This window comes from Suillus discolor, assembly GCF_016758755.1.
Source record: "Suillus discolor strain FC423 chromosome Unknown F5147scaffold_23, whole genome shotgun sequence".
Lineage (NCBI taxonomy): Eukaryota > Fungi > Basidiomycota > Agaricomycetes > Boletales > Suillaceae > Suillus > Suillus discolor.
The window spans coordinates 249,386-263,819 of NW_024541270.1; the positions used below are offsets into that span (position 1 = coordinate 249,386).

The 14,434-nt window shown below is 48.3% G+C and overlaps 7 protein-coding genes across 7 annotated transcripts; 4 read left to right on the forward strand and 3 right to left on the reverse strand.

Annotated features, from left to right (window-relative positions):
* Positions 1 to 50: 50 nt before the first annotated feature.
* On the forward strand, positions 51 to 1,284 carry F5147DRAFT_760603 (uncharacterized protein; the record flags this gene model as incomplete). The annotated part of the gene is made up of 5 exons (XM_041440485.1): positions 51 to 257; positions 350 to 495; positions 538 to 730; positions 889 to 1,145; positions 1,202 to 1,284. Exons 1-5 carry the CDS (start codon positions 73 to 75, stop codon positions 1,282 to 1,284), a joined length of 864 nt encoding a protein of 287 aa, XP_041293586.1. The 5' UTR covers positions 51 to 72.
* A 1,537-nt stretch (positions 1,285 to 2,821) lies between these two features.
* F5147DRAFT_652245 (uncharacterized protein) lies at positions 2,822 to 3,341 on the reverse strand (the record flags this gene model as incomplete). Its single annotated transcript, XM_041433606.1, has 4 exons — positions 2,822 to 2,878; positions 2,936 to 3,027; positions 3,084 to 3,165; positions 3,222 to 3,341. The coding sequence occupies 4 exons, from the start codon at positions 3,339 to 3,341 to the stop codon at positions 2,822 to 2,824; spliced, it is 351 nt and encodes a 116-aa protein (XP_041293587.1).
* A 583-nt stretch (positions 3,342 to 3,924) lies between these two features.
* Positions 3,925 to 6,163, reverse strand: F5147DRAFT_691669 (uncharacterized protein). Its single transcript, XM_041437153.1, has 8 exons — positions 5,943 to 6,163; positions 5,799 to 5,839; positions 5,636 to 5,743; positions 5,226 to 5,581; positions 5,038 to 5,171; positions 4,812 to 4,981; positions 4,418 to 4,758; positions 3,925 to 4,364 (listed from the first exon to the last, which is right to left on the reverse strand). Exons 1-8 carry the CDS (start codon positions 5,969 to 5,971, stop codon positions 4,233 to 4,235), a joined length of 1,311 nt encoding a protein of 436 aa, XP_041293588.1. The 5' UTR covers positions 5,972 to 6,163; the 3' UTR covers positions 3,925 to 4,232.
* A 43-nt stretch (positions 6,164 to 6,206) lies between these two features.
* F5147DRAFT_691673 (Shwachman-Bodian-diamond syndrome protein) lies at positions 6,207 to 7,484 on the forward strand. Its single transcript, XM_041437154.1, has 7 exons — positions 6,207 to 6,298; positions 6,356 to 6,407; positions 6,459 to 6,502; positions 6,558 to 6,687; positions 6,735 to 6,935; positions 6,989 to 7,159; positions 7,210 to 7,484. Exons 1-7 carry the CDS (start codon positions 6,267 to 6,269, stop codon positions 7,321 to 7,323), a joined length of 744 nt encoding a protein of 247 aa, XP_041293589.1. The 5' UTR covers positions 6,207 to 6,266; the 3' UTR covers positions 7,324 to 7,484.
* A 2,065-nt stretch (positions 7,485 to 9,549) lies between these two features.
* Positions 9,550 to 10,602, forward strand: F5147DRAFT_611793 (uncharacterized protein). Its single transcript, XM_041432444.1, has 3 exons — positions 9,550 to 9,915; positions 9,973 to 10,208; positions 10,271 to 10,602. The coding sequence occupies exons 1-3, from the start codon at positions 9,601 to 9,603 to the stop codon at positions 10,341 to 10,343; spliced, it is 624 nt and encodes a 207-aa protein (XP_041293590.1). The 5' UTR covers positions 9,550 to 9,600; the 3' UTR covers positions 10,344 to 10,602.
* F5147DRAFT_611797 (proteasome maturation factor UMP1-domain-containing protein) lies at positions 10,537 to 11,327 on the reverse strand. Its single transcript, XM_041432445.1, has 5 exons — positions 11,212 to 11,327; positions 11,005 to 11,160; positions 10,852 to 10,953; positions 10,709 to 10,802; positions 10,537 to 10,655 (listed from the first exon to the last, which is right to left on the reverse strand). The coding sequence occupies exons 1-5, from the start codon at positions 11,212 to 11,214 to the stop codon at positions 10,594 to 10,596; spliced, it is 417 nt and encodes a 138-aa protein (XP_041293591.1). The 5' UTR covers positions 11,215 to 11,327; the 3' UTR covers positions 10,537 to 10,593.
* A 15-nt stretch (positions 11,328 to 11,342) lies between these two features.
* F5147DRAFT_691681 (uncharacterized protein) lies at positions 11,343 to 14,430 on the forward strand. The gene is made up of 8 exons (XM_041437155.1): positions 11,343 to 11,433; positions 11,497 to 11,780; positions 11,825 to 12,334; positions 12,386 to 12,506; positions 12,630 to 12,760; positions 12,814 to 12,888; positions 12,937 to 14,013; positions 14,063 to 14,430. The coding sequence occupies exons 2-8, from the start codon at positions 11,558 to 11,560 to the stop codon at positions 14,197 to 14,199; spliced, it is 2,274 nt and encodes a 757-aa protein (XP_041293592.1). The 5' UTR covers positions 11,343 to 11,433; positions 11,497 to 11,557; the 3' UTR covers positions 14,200 to 14,430.
* The last annotated feature ends 4 nt before the right edge of the window (positions 14,431 to 14,434 follow it).

Sequence of the window (14,434 nt, forward strand, 5' to 3'; positions counted from 1 at the left end):
CAGCAAAACTTCAAAATGAATTTGCATTACATAATATTGGTATATCAAACCCTATTTCCCCACACTACAATAATGCCGTGGTTTTGCCGATGCCTCGCGCCCAGCTGTCTCTGTGAACATGTATTTCTGTGTGTGACACGCGTTTTCGTCGCTGTCAAGCCCGCCCACCTGATTAGAATTCGGGACCGACTCGGGACAATACCAAGCCGTGGAGAGCGAGAGCTGTTTGTTGGCGTTGCCCAGCAGATCATAGTGGGGTAAGCAATTGAGCAATTCAGTGGGTCGTTCAGATGATAGCAAAGTTCAATTGGCCCGCGACTCGGCTCGTGGTGCTGTTAATGGTGTTCAGTGTATTGGATTGCATTTCGGCGTGTACTGTGCTTCGGGGTGCCATGCTTTTGATGTCTCTGCGTCGTGCAGATCTGGAGGAACAACGGTCCATTGGTAACCCTCTTTGTAGGGTACTTGCTGTCCAGACTCCCTATATCCTCGAGAGTGGGTTCAAATCATCTTACAAGTGCTTCTTTGTCTGCCTAGCCTTGGCATCACGACGGCCAAGAATTACCAAAGTTCCTTGGTCTGCGAACCACCGATTTAGTGTTCCCGCCAAGCCACCACAAGCCATCACCAAGGGAGGAGCCGAGCCGAATCTACCAAGGTTACCAGGGAGGGCGGCTTTTCATATACTTCTCTCAAGCTTCCCCGCAACCCATACCACCGGCTCACTGAAGTGCGCAAAACTATGCATTTAGTTACCAGCAAGCTCACTATCGGCACCGAGAGATAAATCCATACATCGTCTGTCCCCGATGGCTTGAGTATAGCTTACCGTAATAAGATAGATATCACTTCCCCGGACTCTTTGTTTATTTTTGCGTGTCGTACCAGAGCTCCGGACACTAAAAGGCGGTATCGTCAGAGGACCTGGATAGATTTGCCACCTACGGACGGGGCCCTTGCAAGCCCTGGGCCTTTTTCATCTCTCGAGGTTACCTGGACAACTGAGATCTGGCACCTAGGACTGCTCCGCCAGCTGCCCCTGAAGCATATCGACTATGTCTCTGTATTAGGTCAGACTATAGGGCACCCTCGACGGATGATGCGACAGGCGATTCTGTTTACCAGACAAAACAAGCTGAAAGGAAGTCAGTACTATCTTCAGGGCAGTAACACCGTTGAGAACATATGTCCGGTATTTGAGGATTTGTTATTAAAGCACAGGAGGATCAAGGCGTCACTATAGGAGACTGGACAAGATCATATCGGTATCAGCCTGAGTCCTAAAGCAATGTAGCTCAGCGGGGGCAAACGACCGTGAGCATATTGTGCGGCATGCACTATTCCTGATGGAATGAGAGTCTGACTCTTGCGAATCGATCTAAATAGTTCTCTTGATTCTAATGACCGATGGACTTAGGAATCCTAGATTGCCGCAGAGACCACAGAGATTCGGAAGACAGTCCTTTCTTCATGAATTCAGGCTGTTGTATTCCTGCTGCATTAAACGGGATTCTTGCTATGAATGAGATCTCTCTGACCCTCAGTGGTTGCACTCGCAGCTCGTGGAAATCCTTACTAGTTTAATTTTCCGTGAGTAGGACGAGCTGTGTTTGGTTAAAGTCAATTTCAAGGTTCGAAGGTTTTTAGTTGGGGTGCGACCGGCCTTTGAGCTAATTATACTATTAACTTGAAGTACCTGAGAGTCATAGGAAAATTATGGACTAATGACTGAATCCGAGGGAACTAGTACTCATCTGCGACTGGTATTCACTTGTCCTGTTTTACCGACACAACAAACATAACTCTGTCGGCCGAACTTCAGGCCTCAGGTTCTGCAGTTTTCTTAGAACCGACTTTGAAAGCGACGATGAATAGTACGCACTTACTTCCAACCGGATGGGCTGCTGGTATTTTGGGGCAAGTTTGCGAGGAATATGCAGTAATCCCATTGTGGTGTGACTGGAAGAGGTCGATCCCGCTGAAAATGTTTATGACGAATATAAACTTGATCAACAAATGGAAAATGAACTTGATGTTGACCGCAACGTCACGGTTAACGTTGACCGGTGACCGGTCAACAAAAAATACTAGGCGACGTCTATGCCAAGTAGCATGCAAGTTACGCCTTGTGCGCAAGTCGGAGTCTGAATCCTCGCGCGTCCGAGTCGCGGTGACATGTCAGAGGCGCGAACACCATTATAACACCGTTTGTCAAAACGTGGGTTGGCGAGCCGTCACGCTTATCCCTTAGTCGAAGTTCATTCCAATCTTTCCACCCTGGCCTAGTCACCGACTCCTTACACCCCCAGGCTGGTTCCATTGCAGTGCGCCTTTCGCATGATACTGTGAACTTGAACTGGTCGCTTCTGCTCAAGTTATGCGAGACGTCACACTTAAAGCTTTTGAATTTGAAACTTAACACTTCCCGAGGCTATCGCTGACATCGACCGACCAGCCGCGGCGAACTTCGGGTTTGTTCAGAAGACCGCTGCAATTTGATGGATTCCAGATGCTGAGGACTAGTCACACTAGAATTCTAGAACAGCAGGTACCCAAATGCTTTCACGATGCATGTGAACTGACGTTTCTTCTGCCGTTGAAGCTTGAGACCCTTCTATTGTGTTTTCAGACCCGAATCGTTAATCCATAATTCATTATATTCAATTACACTAATGCTAGGTGGGGGTGGACGACAACTCTGGTGGACGTGTGTGCTCTTCGGTGTAGATGGATATGATTAAGGTGTGAAAAACGTTTAACCTAACTTGGTCACTACGTGCTGACCATGCATGCAGAAGAGCGATGGGCAGTGGCGAGGTGGTTACTTCGACATCCTACCCTTCACGTCGTCTTTAGTTTCTCGCGCGCCAGCAGCAGCCTGAACAGAGATCAGCAACTGACAACCCATCCTGTTTGCACGGCAGGGATAATTCACCTGATTAACCTTTTGCTTGGCCTGCTCCGTGGTTTCCTGGGTAGCTTGCTTTGCGTCTTCTGTTTTCTGCTTTGCCGAAGCCGTCGTTGAACCTAGTATAGAACCATCATGATTCTGTGCCGTTGAACCAACTTGAACATTTGCTTACCGAGTGTGTCCTTGGTTTTCCCCGCCGCTTTCTCGCCTGTCTCAATGGCCGACGCCAGACCTTGGCCAACTTTCTTATTCACCTTAAAACAAACAAGCTTGTAAGGACCAACAATCTGAGGCGTGCGGTGATGTATACCTTGTCAGCCATCTCGGACACTTTCTCGGTGACCGTGCTAGCAGCGGGCGTGGCATGGATAGAACGGGTATACGATACAGTACAAATGCGCGCGTTGGAGGTAATAGCGTTGCGAAACATGATGATGTAGTGAACGAAGCGTCTGTACAGTATTTTCTTTGTTATACACCACACCAACGAGGTTATGACGTCGAGAGGGCATTGATGTCATCGCACGTGCCAGGTTTCCGAGTGTTGCTCCACGCCGACAGTACTTGTGCCGCAGTGCGTATGGTCACCCAACATTATGCAACGGCACTACTGCTAAAATATCACCAGCGCCACTGTCCACATGGTGAGTGGCTCATGACGCGTGACAGAGGGACAGATCAGATTAATAATATCGTTGTTCTAAATCCTGTATCCAAGTCTCCAAGTTTGTGACACCAACTGGATCATTGCGTCGTTGCCTCACTCTCAGTAACCGACACGTAGAACGGCTACCGTCGTCCTCCGTTTGTCGCAAGTACCGGCAATTTTCGGCCACGGCGACAGTGATGGGCCTCATTAACCATTCACAACAGTTCACAGCCCGCTCAAGCGTTGGCATGTGCAGTCTCTGAATCTCCCCAATGCAGTGGTAACGCTCAAGTTCCATCCGCAATGACATGTCGGATCCGCAGGACACGGAACGATAGTTTTTTTTAAAGCATTCTTAGCAATGCAGCGCATCTAGCAGCCAGAAATATCTGAGCAACAGTTAGCCGGAGCGCGGTTGCTTAAAGGAGAAGACTACTAGAAGTGCATACAAGTTCTAGGAAGGGCCACCTGGGGTAACCGGAAAGACTATTAGTCACTTGGTGTGATGGAGACAGTAGGTCTGATCAAGTTCTGATGCAATCTGCGACGGGCTCCCGATGACTGTGTGACGATAGGCAAGATGCCTGATCGGCGGCTATCCCTAGCAGGAAGATATAATGTCCCAAAAATGTAAGCTACTACTCAATTAATACTCAACTGTCCGTCATCACATCACTGTACATAGTTGCCTGGGAATACACCCTGGTCGCCATTAAGACGACCTGTCCACCAATCTTCCTGACTCTCTGTCTTGGTTACAATTTCGATGCGGTCACCGGTTTTAAAAGAAAGATCTCCTTCAGCCTAAAATGAAGAGGCGTGTAACCATTCATTCAAGAGATTAGATGGATACATACCTGAGCATCGAAATCATATAAGGCTGTAACATACTCTACGGCTGGCTCTGGCTTTGGTTTGGGCTTCACCGGTGGGGGTGGAGGCGGCCTCTTTGTTGCAGCTGTAGTTCCAGCTCCCGAATCATTTGAAGCGGCAGAGTACGGGGGAGGAGGAGCAGGTGTCTGGCCTGGCGGCGCTGGAGGTGGCTTCTTGATAAAGGAAGATGTGGGCGCTGCTCGGGATGGTGGCATTGAGCGGCTGCTCCCACTACCAGCACTTGTAACGCTGGGTGAGCGACCGATGGAAGGACCGACAGTCAACGAATTGCCGCCAGGGGCGCGATTAGCTTGCACGAATTTCGCTGGCAGTGAAAAATTATAAGTGAAGAAGGTGACACGTGAGAGCTGAGCGTACAAGTCGATATGAAGCGCTTGGTAACGTTGAGATCCTCTATTTGACTCCATGCATCCGTTCGCTTCTCTTCATAATCAGCCTGGATTTGAGCGCCAGGGACGTTGGTAACGTCGTATCGACCCTCCGCAAATGAATTCATTTTCTCAAGGAAAAGATAATAAATGTTGAGCCTGTTGAATTGTAAAACGATTGCAAAGAATGGTGGTTCCAACAACCAAGGACATACTGCATGTAATAGAATGAATGGAAAAGAGGCTCGATGAAATGAGTTGAAAGTTGCATGAAGTGCGGGAGATCTGTCTTGAGCGCGTTGTTAATGTAATCATACTCATTTGTGGCAATCTCGAAGTCTTGCTCAAGCTGATCATACAAATGTTAAACGTGTTGCTGACAGGAAGACACTCCGGCACCTACCTTGAACAAATTCTTCTCATCACTCAAACTTTTCTCTTTCTTGTCCCTCAATTTAGTAAGTGAATTATTGAATCGATCATAATCGACCAGCTTATGATCGCGTTTGGTGATGCTCTTCCTGATCAGCTTGAGGACTCCCTGGAACTCTTTCACGGGTGCAACAATTCGTGATTCGATGAGCTCGAGTTCAGGGGAGATCGCAGAACGAAGTTCGTCGAGAGAAGTTGAGTACGGAGGAGTGTTTGCGACGGTTGCTTCGCAGGAGGGATGCTTTCCTTGCAAGTTATACTCGCCACCCATCGGAGAGAATATAAAATTGAAATGGTTGGCGAAACCAACGGAAGAAGTGAAGAGGGCTGAGAGTATGTGTAAGGATGCGGGAATCGATAAGACGGACGGTATCGACACACTTAAAACAGCTTCGGAGAATATCCTGGTATCTTTGAGCAACTTTTCCGTGGCTTGCTCGAGGCTGATGAAATGGCGATTGTAGTCGTCGAATTCGGGGTCAGAGGACTCTGACAAATAGCAGATAGTTTGAGTGAGTGGTTGATCGCAAAGATTAGATCTCACTCTTCGCAAAGCCAACTTTCGATGTGACAAGGTGAGGTGTTCTGTAGACGATCGTGAGTCATGTCCTCCACGCTAATGCTCAGGCAGAAAGATGTGACAAACGCCACTAATTGTTAGCATCAGACTGAAAAAAGACGAGCTCACCGCTTGATTGCTTTGGTGAACCCTTTCATCTTGTGGTAATGATATCACTATGATCAGGCTCGTGAATTGTCCTGATGCGGCTAAGAAGCTCGAGTTTTCGGATAAACGAAGAATCTTCGAGAGCGGTTTGAAGTACTACGCGGTTGGTTGTGTTGTGGTGCACCGCCCAACAGCACCGCAGCTGAAGCGCTGACACTTGTAACGTGACTCACAACACCCTAAGCTGGCTCGCGAACAAACAAACGAGTACAATGTGTCATTCATTTGGAGCTCCTAGCACTTAAACACATCATCGATCTATTAACTGTGTCTACTTGAATCAAGATGCCTATCCAGCAACCATCAAATCAAATAAAGTCAGTGTTGAGCTGACAATGTCTTGAGGTTTTGCGCTGACGCAAGGTGAAGCACAGGCTCACAAATGTATCTATCGTACGCTTGAAGAAGGGTGGCAAACGGTTTGAGGTATAGTGTGGATATTCCCTATAATAACATCATATAACAGCCTAGCTTTAGATTGCCTGCTACAAGAATAAGGTGCAGGAATGGAGAAATGGAGTGTATGTGATCACATCCATATGTTAGCTCCGTGGCTAACGCAAGATCCTTGCACAGTGAGACGAGTTTAGATGACGTCCTCCAAATTTCGAATGTCTTCATGAATGTATCCAAAGGCGAGGTTGCAAAGTCTAACGATCTCCAAAAAGCATTTGGTACTTCGATGGTAGATGATGTTGTGAAGGAGGTCTGTCCTTTCCAGTATCCTCGGTCCCTTACTTATCTGTGCTGTAGATCTTGAAAAAAGGAGAAGTTCAAGTGGCAGAGAAAGAACGTGATCATGATCTCGCTTCCCTCCGCAAAGAGATTGCTACAATAGTCGCTGAGAAATGTGTCGATCCGGCCACTCAACGTCCATATCCTGTCGGGATGATTGAAAAGGCTATGGCGGAAGCGGGTGTGAGTGTGAAAGCGGGGAAGAATGCTAAGAGTCAAGTGGGTGATCGTTCGTTGACATCGCACGCCAGGTTCTGATCAAGGGGTGACAGGTAGCGGAAACACTGCGACTCATCCAGGGTCACTCAACACTACCGATTCAACGTGCGAGGATGCGGGTACGTGTCGTTCTCCCGGCTGCTGAAGGAGAGCGTCTGCAGGAACAACTTCGCGCGTTGGCCGAGACGGTCGAGAAGGAAGACAAGGGGGAATCTTGGGAAACTGTATGCATTTTTTCATCGTCTCGTCGAAAGACTTTGACGAGATTGTTTAGGTTATGCTTATCGAGCCCTCGCAAATCCGCGCGATCAACGAACTGTTGCAGAAGGAGTGCAAGGGAAAGGGGCGCGTTGAGACACTTACATTTGCCGCAACCGCTGACAATTGAATTATTAATTATCGCATCGGTGTATCCTCGATGTTCAATTATGCCGACCGGAATAAGCTGTCGTTGTCAATATTGTGCTATTATCTCACATCCATGGGTGAATTTGTCCTTAGCAGATCTTATTGGTGATTCTAATTTCAAAACAACCGATGAAGTCTTTACTGTTCTAGGCATCATCATGAGGACAGGTATCAGCACAATCATCCGGTATTTGTATCCAAAATTATTACTTATATTGCTTGGTTCGCCATATCCATGGGTGTGTTGGCATCATACACGTATGTAAGGGAGACTAAAATTAGGCTTATCGGTTCCGTTGGACAAATACAGCGACATAGCATATTTATAACGGTGTTCTTCGAAGGTATGAATATGGATAAAGCCAAATTCCAATGATATGATACATACTGATATAGTAAAAATGTCAACACCAACAGCCCCGCACGCAACATCAGGTGAGAGTGTCGAGCACTCCTTTGTCTGGCTTGGTTCCCTTGACCGCTGGAAAAGCCGAGGTTCGGACACCAATACTAACCTCGATCCACCCCGTACTTCACAAAGGACCGCGATAGACATAACCCTCAGTTCCAAACTTTGTGGTATACCTCTCGCCACACCCCCACACAATGTGCCCTCTCGAAGCGCTCGCCATAAACCACCTACCACAACTATCACATTCTTCAATAAGTCTCATCACATCATAACGACCAATACCCATGCCAGCTGCGAGCGCATGCATACGTCCTTGCTCGATTCTCGAGACAGGAGAAATATATGTCCGGTAGAGCATCGGTGTCGTGTCTGGCACGGTCAAGTAGGGTATCTTTTGATCTTGGGATAAATACTGTATATCTTACTTTGAGCGTGAAACTCAAAACACGTAGAGGTTTCGTACCAGAACGACTGGTGGTTTCCCGCCACTTCACAGATGAAGGATAGACTTCGATTTATGACAGATGGTCGCGGGTGCATCGACGAGTGTGAACCAAGATAATTGACGAAGTATGGCGCAATCTCAGCATGGCCAGATGGTAGACTGGCAATGATAGCTCGAAATGCAGTAAGATTAGGCACGTCTCCTTGAACTAGGGAAGAGTGAGATCTATGCCTTCCGAGTCGAGTGAAAGAATTACCTCGTGTTGGGAAGTCGCCATACGATGATTCGAGCAGCGCCGTACGCCGTGTCTTGTTAAGGTTGACTGAAAATAATGAAGCAAATAGTAAGAAACAAAAGTAATAAACATACTAGAAAATCTGCAGCGGTGGTCTTGAAAATGACAAACTACCTGTGTGTGGCCAATCACTGAAGTGACAAATCGTACTGGAGTGGGATGTTCGTGCGCGAGGCCGCAAAAACACTCCCAAAAACAGCGTCGCTGCATCAAGTATGCTGCGATTCCACTTGGTACGATGCGGAAGCCTCTGGAGACTGGACTAGACGACTACGAGTGGGCATCCATGCAGGAAAACAGAGACAACGCATACTATGCAATCGTGACACATCGGCCGGTGTCACGAGAATAAACCACAAGCTCGGTGTCGCTATGTTGAGCAGCGTAAGCCATTGCAAACAGTGTGTTTTGAGCAGGCATGGTAATGAGCACAACCCCACAAGACCGCAATGCATTTAGTCTGTTATATACCACACAACTGCGTTATGTTAACAGTGTTTGTTAGCCTGTCCGTAATGCATCAAGTTCATCAACAGAACTGCCTCCCTAGTAGGCTATGCTCCCGAATACACTGGTTGTCCGCATACAAATGTCTATTCTCCGCGGAGTGGACTGCTGGGGAAGTTAAAGGCTCACAACAGTCTAAAGCGCGACGCAAGCCGGCGTCGAATGTCTGCCTGTTTGTTGGAATATGCCACCACACCTCATATTGAGGCGTCAGTCTTGCATCCGCGCCGAGTCGGTCCTGCTTCTCGTCCGTGGCAAGGTCCTGCCAATCTTGAAAAAAACTGCAGCATCCCAGACTGTACTTTGATGATAACTATGAGACATTGTTTAACCACAAGTTATAGTAAACGTGTGATAACTTTTCATATAGCGACGAGAAGCGTGACTGTGAGGGTACGGAAGATGGGGAACGAGGCAAAGAATTCGGCGTTAACGTTGAATTTGATCGACCAGTCGGATAACTTACAACTTGAAGTGCCAGTGACACGTGACAAAAGTAAAATCGGGTTGTGGTGATTGGATATATGTAAGATGACCAAGCACATCTGTTTCGTGGAAGATCTTGTGTTGTGGTGACTGCCCTTCTTCCTACCCGTCCATGATGCTGTCCTCACTAGGTCGTTCGTGTTCAGCACACAATGTCGTCCACTCAATACGTGTATCCGCCATCTACTCCACTCATCGTCGTGCAATGATGTCCGCCTTGAGCTCTCAACCTCAGAGACCACCGGAAACACATTCTAGCTCTAATGCAAAGCAGCCTCTGAAAGATGCACCGCCCGTCGTCGTGCCCACTGCAAAGTCGCTATCATCCGAACCAGCTTCTCCGCAGGTAGCTGCTCGCCCACCACCTATACCAAAGGCAGAGCGACCGCGGCCAACTATTCGGTCCACGAAGGCGGTATTAAGTATGGTATGTGTTGATATGATGGATTCTATCTGTATTAATAAGACTCATTGCTCGTTCCAGACACCGACTGCGATACAGCGGCTGCGTGGCTTGCTTAATAGTCCGACACCACAATTAATTCGCATAAGTGTGCGAAACAAGGGTTGTGCTGGCCTGTCTTACCACCTTGACTATGTGGAGAAGCCGGAAAAGTTCGACGAGGTAGTACAACAAGATGGGGTCAAGGTCCTCATAGACAGCAAGGCACTTTTTTCAATAATAGGCAGTGAGATGGACTGGAAGGAGAGTGCGCTAAGGTGTGTCATTCATTGTTTTAAGCGATGCTTCACCGCGGAACTTACATGATCAATTCCTGTAGCTCCAAATTCGTTTTCAACAACCCTAATATCAAGGACGCATGTGGATGCGGAGAGTCATTCACTGTTGCATAGTACTGCATACGGAGCACATCTATTACTACCAAATGTACTCTTCTGTGCTTTACATTTGTCAGTATTACTATTATTTACACCACATTCAGTGTATCCCTATCATACGTACCTCACATATATTCAATGCATAGATGACAGCATTCGTCTGAGCTCTTCACTCACCTTTCATAATGACATCACCCGCGCGCTGTCCTTGCAAGTTATTGAAGTTGTGACATTACGGGATAGCAGGTATTACAACAGTTTAAGATCACAGTCGGAGTTTCTTTTCCATCTCATTGTGAATGCTCAACGGTGGACCGCTCTCCAAGCCTATGGAACAGTCAGTCAGATCGCATCACTTGACTATCTGGAAGATTACGTACCGAGGAAGAAGTCGGTCGGGTCTAGAGTCTCATCCCGACCCATCAGGATGTCGAGATGTATGTTTGATTGTGGCATGCCGGGCATATGAGGGCTCTGAAAGGAATTCAATTTGCATATATTTAGTGCACGCGTCCATACTCACGGCGGATACAATCTGGCGTTCCATAAGCAACCTCATAGGTGCACTGGGGCCGTAGAGATTGGCTAACATGTGTAGCCTCGCGTTGTCCTGCGTCTCTTCCCACTATGAATGCTGTCAGAAGGAGACGCATTTTATAATGGACTGCGAGCACACCTTTGCGATACGGTTCTCGAACTGGCCCCCTCTTATCTCAGTTGCAATGCTACGGATTCCATACTGGAGAGTGTCATGGAGGCCTAGGCTGCCTGCAGTATCATTTATGGATGCAGTTTTGATTTGTGAAGGTGGAACGATGCGGTATGAAGGTTCCTATATAACTAGATTAGTTTGATCCGCCAACCGAACGATATGAATGCGCACCATAGTAGCGGTCTGAAAGCAAGTGTGTCCCAGTGCAAGGACGCGTAGCCATGTGACATGGGGGTGGTCACGAGGGTGACCACATGTCACGCCCTCGTGACGTTCCCCACAACGTGACCTTTGACGCTCTAGCACGAGTCGGTGACGATGGTCTTGAGTGCCTATAAGTAGGCCAGCTTGTGAACGAATCATTACGCTTTCTGTCGTCAACGCTCGCCATATGTGTGTTTCTTCAATTCACTCGTTACTGCGTTACTGATACAGTCATCAAATACAAAATTCTAGCATAGCCCGTTCACGTACTTAGTTCCTGCATTTGTGTTAGGAACGTTATCTACACTCCAAGATGAGCAGTAGACCCTCAAGGTCATCTAGCATCCCCGTTCCACCACGGGGAGGTATTTCACCCGTTCGAAATATCGAGTCAGTCATCTCAATCCCCTTTGCACCTTCCCCACAGTCCCGACCTCGCCTTGTGAACCCGGGATGGCCGCAACGTAGTCCTACTACAGGTATCAGTAGTATCCGTGGATCCAGTTCTATGGCTGTGGCATCCAGCGCTCCAATGCGTTCGACAGCTCGATCATTCCCACAAGCCCTGCACTCCTTTCAGGCACAGGAGCTACACCAGCGCACATATACTATGAACCGCGCGTAATTAGAGTCAACACGACTTGTCCAACCTCTTTACCTTCTCCTCCTCGTCACCCCGGTGCAACCGGTGTTAGGGCGCCCAGCGCTCAGAGACCAGCTATGGCACACACGAGTGCAGGTCCATCCCCTGCCGACTCGGTACCCTTTCCTCGCCCGGCGTATCTTGACCATTCTGCACTGCGGCACCTTTTGCAGACAGACACTCCTTCTCAACTTTCCTCGTCACCGAAACCTGATCTTGCGGTCGTCCGCACTGAGTATGCTGGCGGAAGGAGGAGGGTGCAGAGATCTCCCAGCTTTGATAGCGATGAAGAAGACAGTATTCCTCCTGGCGAAATACCCTCCCGGCATCAAGAAAACAACCCCTTAATGTCATCCGCCCTCTTGCGCCTCCCAACGAGGTGGAGTGAGGAATATCGAAGTCCTACGTTAAGCGTTTCTGCAGATGGAAGGGATCTCACCTATCAAGGTCAGTCATACTGAAGTAGTAGAATTACCAAACGTACATTGATTGAAACAGGTTCTCCAAGCAACTCTGATAAAGATGCCGCAGCTGCGCGTGCGATCTTTCCTATTCCTCCTGCCTGCGGCATATACTACTACGAGGTCGAGGTGACCAGCAAGACGAACAACAACAAGGGGTGAGTGCCCTGTGTACGGAATCTCTGATATCTATGTACTCAAACGCAAATTCAGGCATATTAGTGTTGGGTTCGATTAAAATTCGATAGTCTAAAATTAATTTTGCTTACATCCCTTTGTAGTCTTGTGAGCCGCGATTTTAAATTGAGTCGCCTACCGGGGTGGGAGAAGAACTCGTGGGGATATCACGGTGATGACGGGTCGTCATTTGCGGCGGATAAGTCGGGCACACCATATGGTCCCCAGTTCGGAGGTCCGTCTGTTTCACGATACACTTGAATACTTAACTCACTTTGGATCAATTAGCCGGGGATGTTATCGGCTGTGGTATCGATTTTAGCCAGAACCGCGCGTTCTATACAAAGAATGGTGCTTTACTTGGTGCGCACTCTTCCCTCCGAGGACTTATTTTATTCTGAATTCTCACAGGCTCTGTTTTCGATAATATCGGCAAGGATTGTGATATTTATCCAGCAGTCGGGCTTTGCCATCTTGGAGAATCTGTGCGGGCTAACTTCGGCCAGGACCCATTCAAGTTTGACATCGAGGACCACGTACTTCAACAACGAAACACCACATGGTCGCGCATTCAGACTGCGCCTTGGACGTGGCCAGTAGCTGACGGAGATAAAGATCTTACTCCAGCATCGACATCCACCGCAGAAACCCGCGCGAAGTCCCAGATCAATGATCTCGTTCTTTCGTACCTCTCACATCACGGATACGCACGTACAGCACGAGCTTTTGAGGCGCAGTGTTCCGCTCGAGGAGGAATGTCAACATTAAGATTGTCGAAGACGTTCCCTTCATCTTCCACGAGTCACGTGTCTGACCATGATCAGATCATGGATATGGACGACGTGCCCCAAACACCTACGATCGCACCTGCACCTATGGATGATATCGAGATCCGTACCCGTATCGTGCATGCCGTGCTCACTGGTGATGTCGATACTGCGCTGTCCGACACACGAACACACTTCCCTCGAGCGCTTGATGCGGATGCAGGACTCGTGCTCTTTAAACTACGATGCCGTAAATTTGTGGAGCTTGTACTGGAAGCAGCAGAACTGAAGAAGCGGATGTGCGCGGAGGATGCAGAGATGAACGTAGAGGCTGATGGAGAAGACAAAGGGATTTCGGAAGGGATGGACGTTGACGATGAGGCGGATATCTCCAGTACTGGAGTGACGAACGGTTTCGGCGGCGGTAGCAGCGCAATCCCCATCAAAGGCAAGCGTAAGGCATCGTTCGCCTCTTATTCGCATTCAGGTTTGTCAGGTGTGATTGCTGCCAAGTATGGGACCGCTCTCGAACGTGCGGTTGCGTACGGACAGGAGTTGCAGTCAGAGTACAAAGACCGCCCGGAGATGCGCGCCATCTTTAAGCGTACAAGCGTGATCGTGGCTTTCGAGGATCCGCTTGAGGCCGGCGGGGATGCAGCGGACGTGGCGGGGCAGGGAGCAAGAGTCAGTCTTGCGACGGAAGTGAACCAGGCTATTTTGCGTGAGTTTGTTCTTAAGTTGACTCGATTATATTCTCACTTTTTCCGTAGTGTCGCAAGGGCGTCCTGCTCATCCGGCCTTGGAGAGGATATACCGCCATACTGCAGCGTCTCTCACGCAGCTTGCACTGATTGGAAATGGGGCTGCTGCTCTCGTGGACATGCCCAGGGAGCTCTTGGACGCGTGATCATATCTTGCCACTCATTATTTCGTTTCGCCGAGTAATTTTTCTTGCTATTGTAGGTTACATATTTCGAAATCAGGTCATGCATATCTCAAGTTGTAATGTGTCCTTGAAAATTGAAGTCCTTCTAATTGCGTTCTTTGGTATACCATGAATTCAAACATGCATGATCGCGCTCACTAGAATCCCGTCACAATCCCCCACTCTGAAGATCTGACGCTTGCAATTTTACACAACT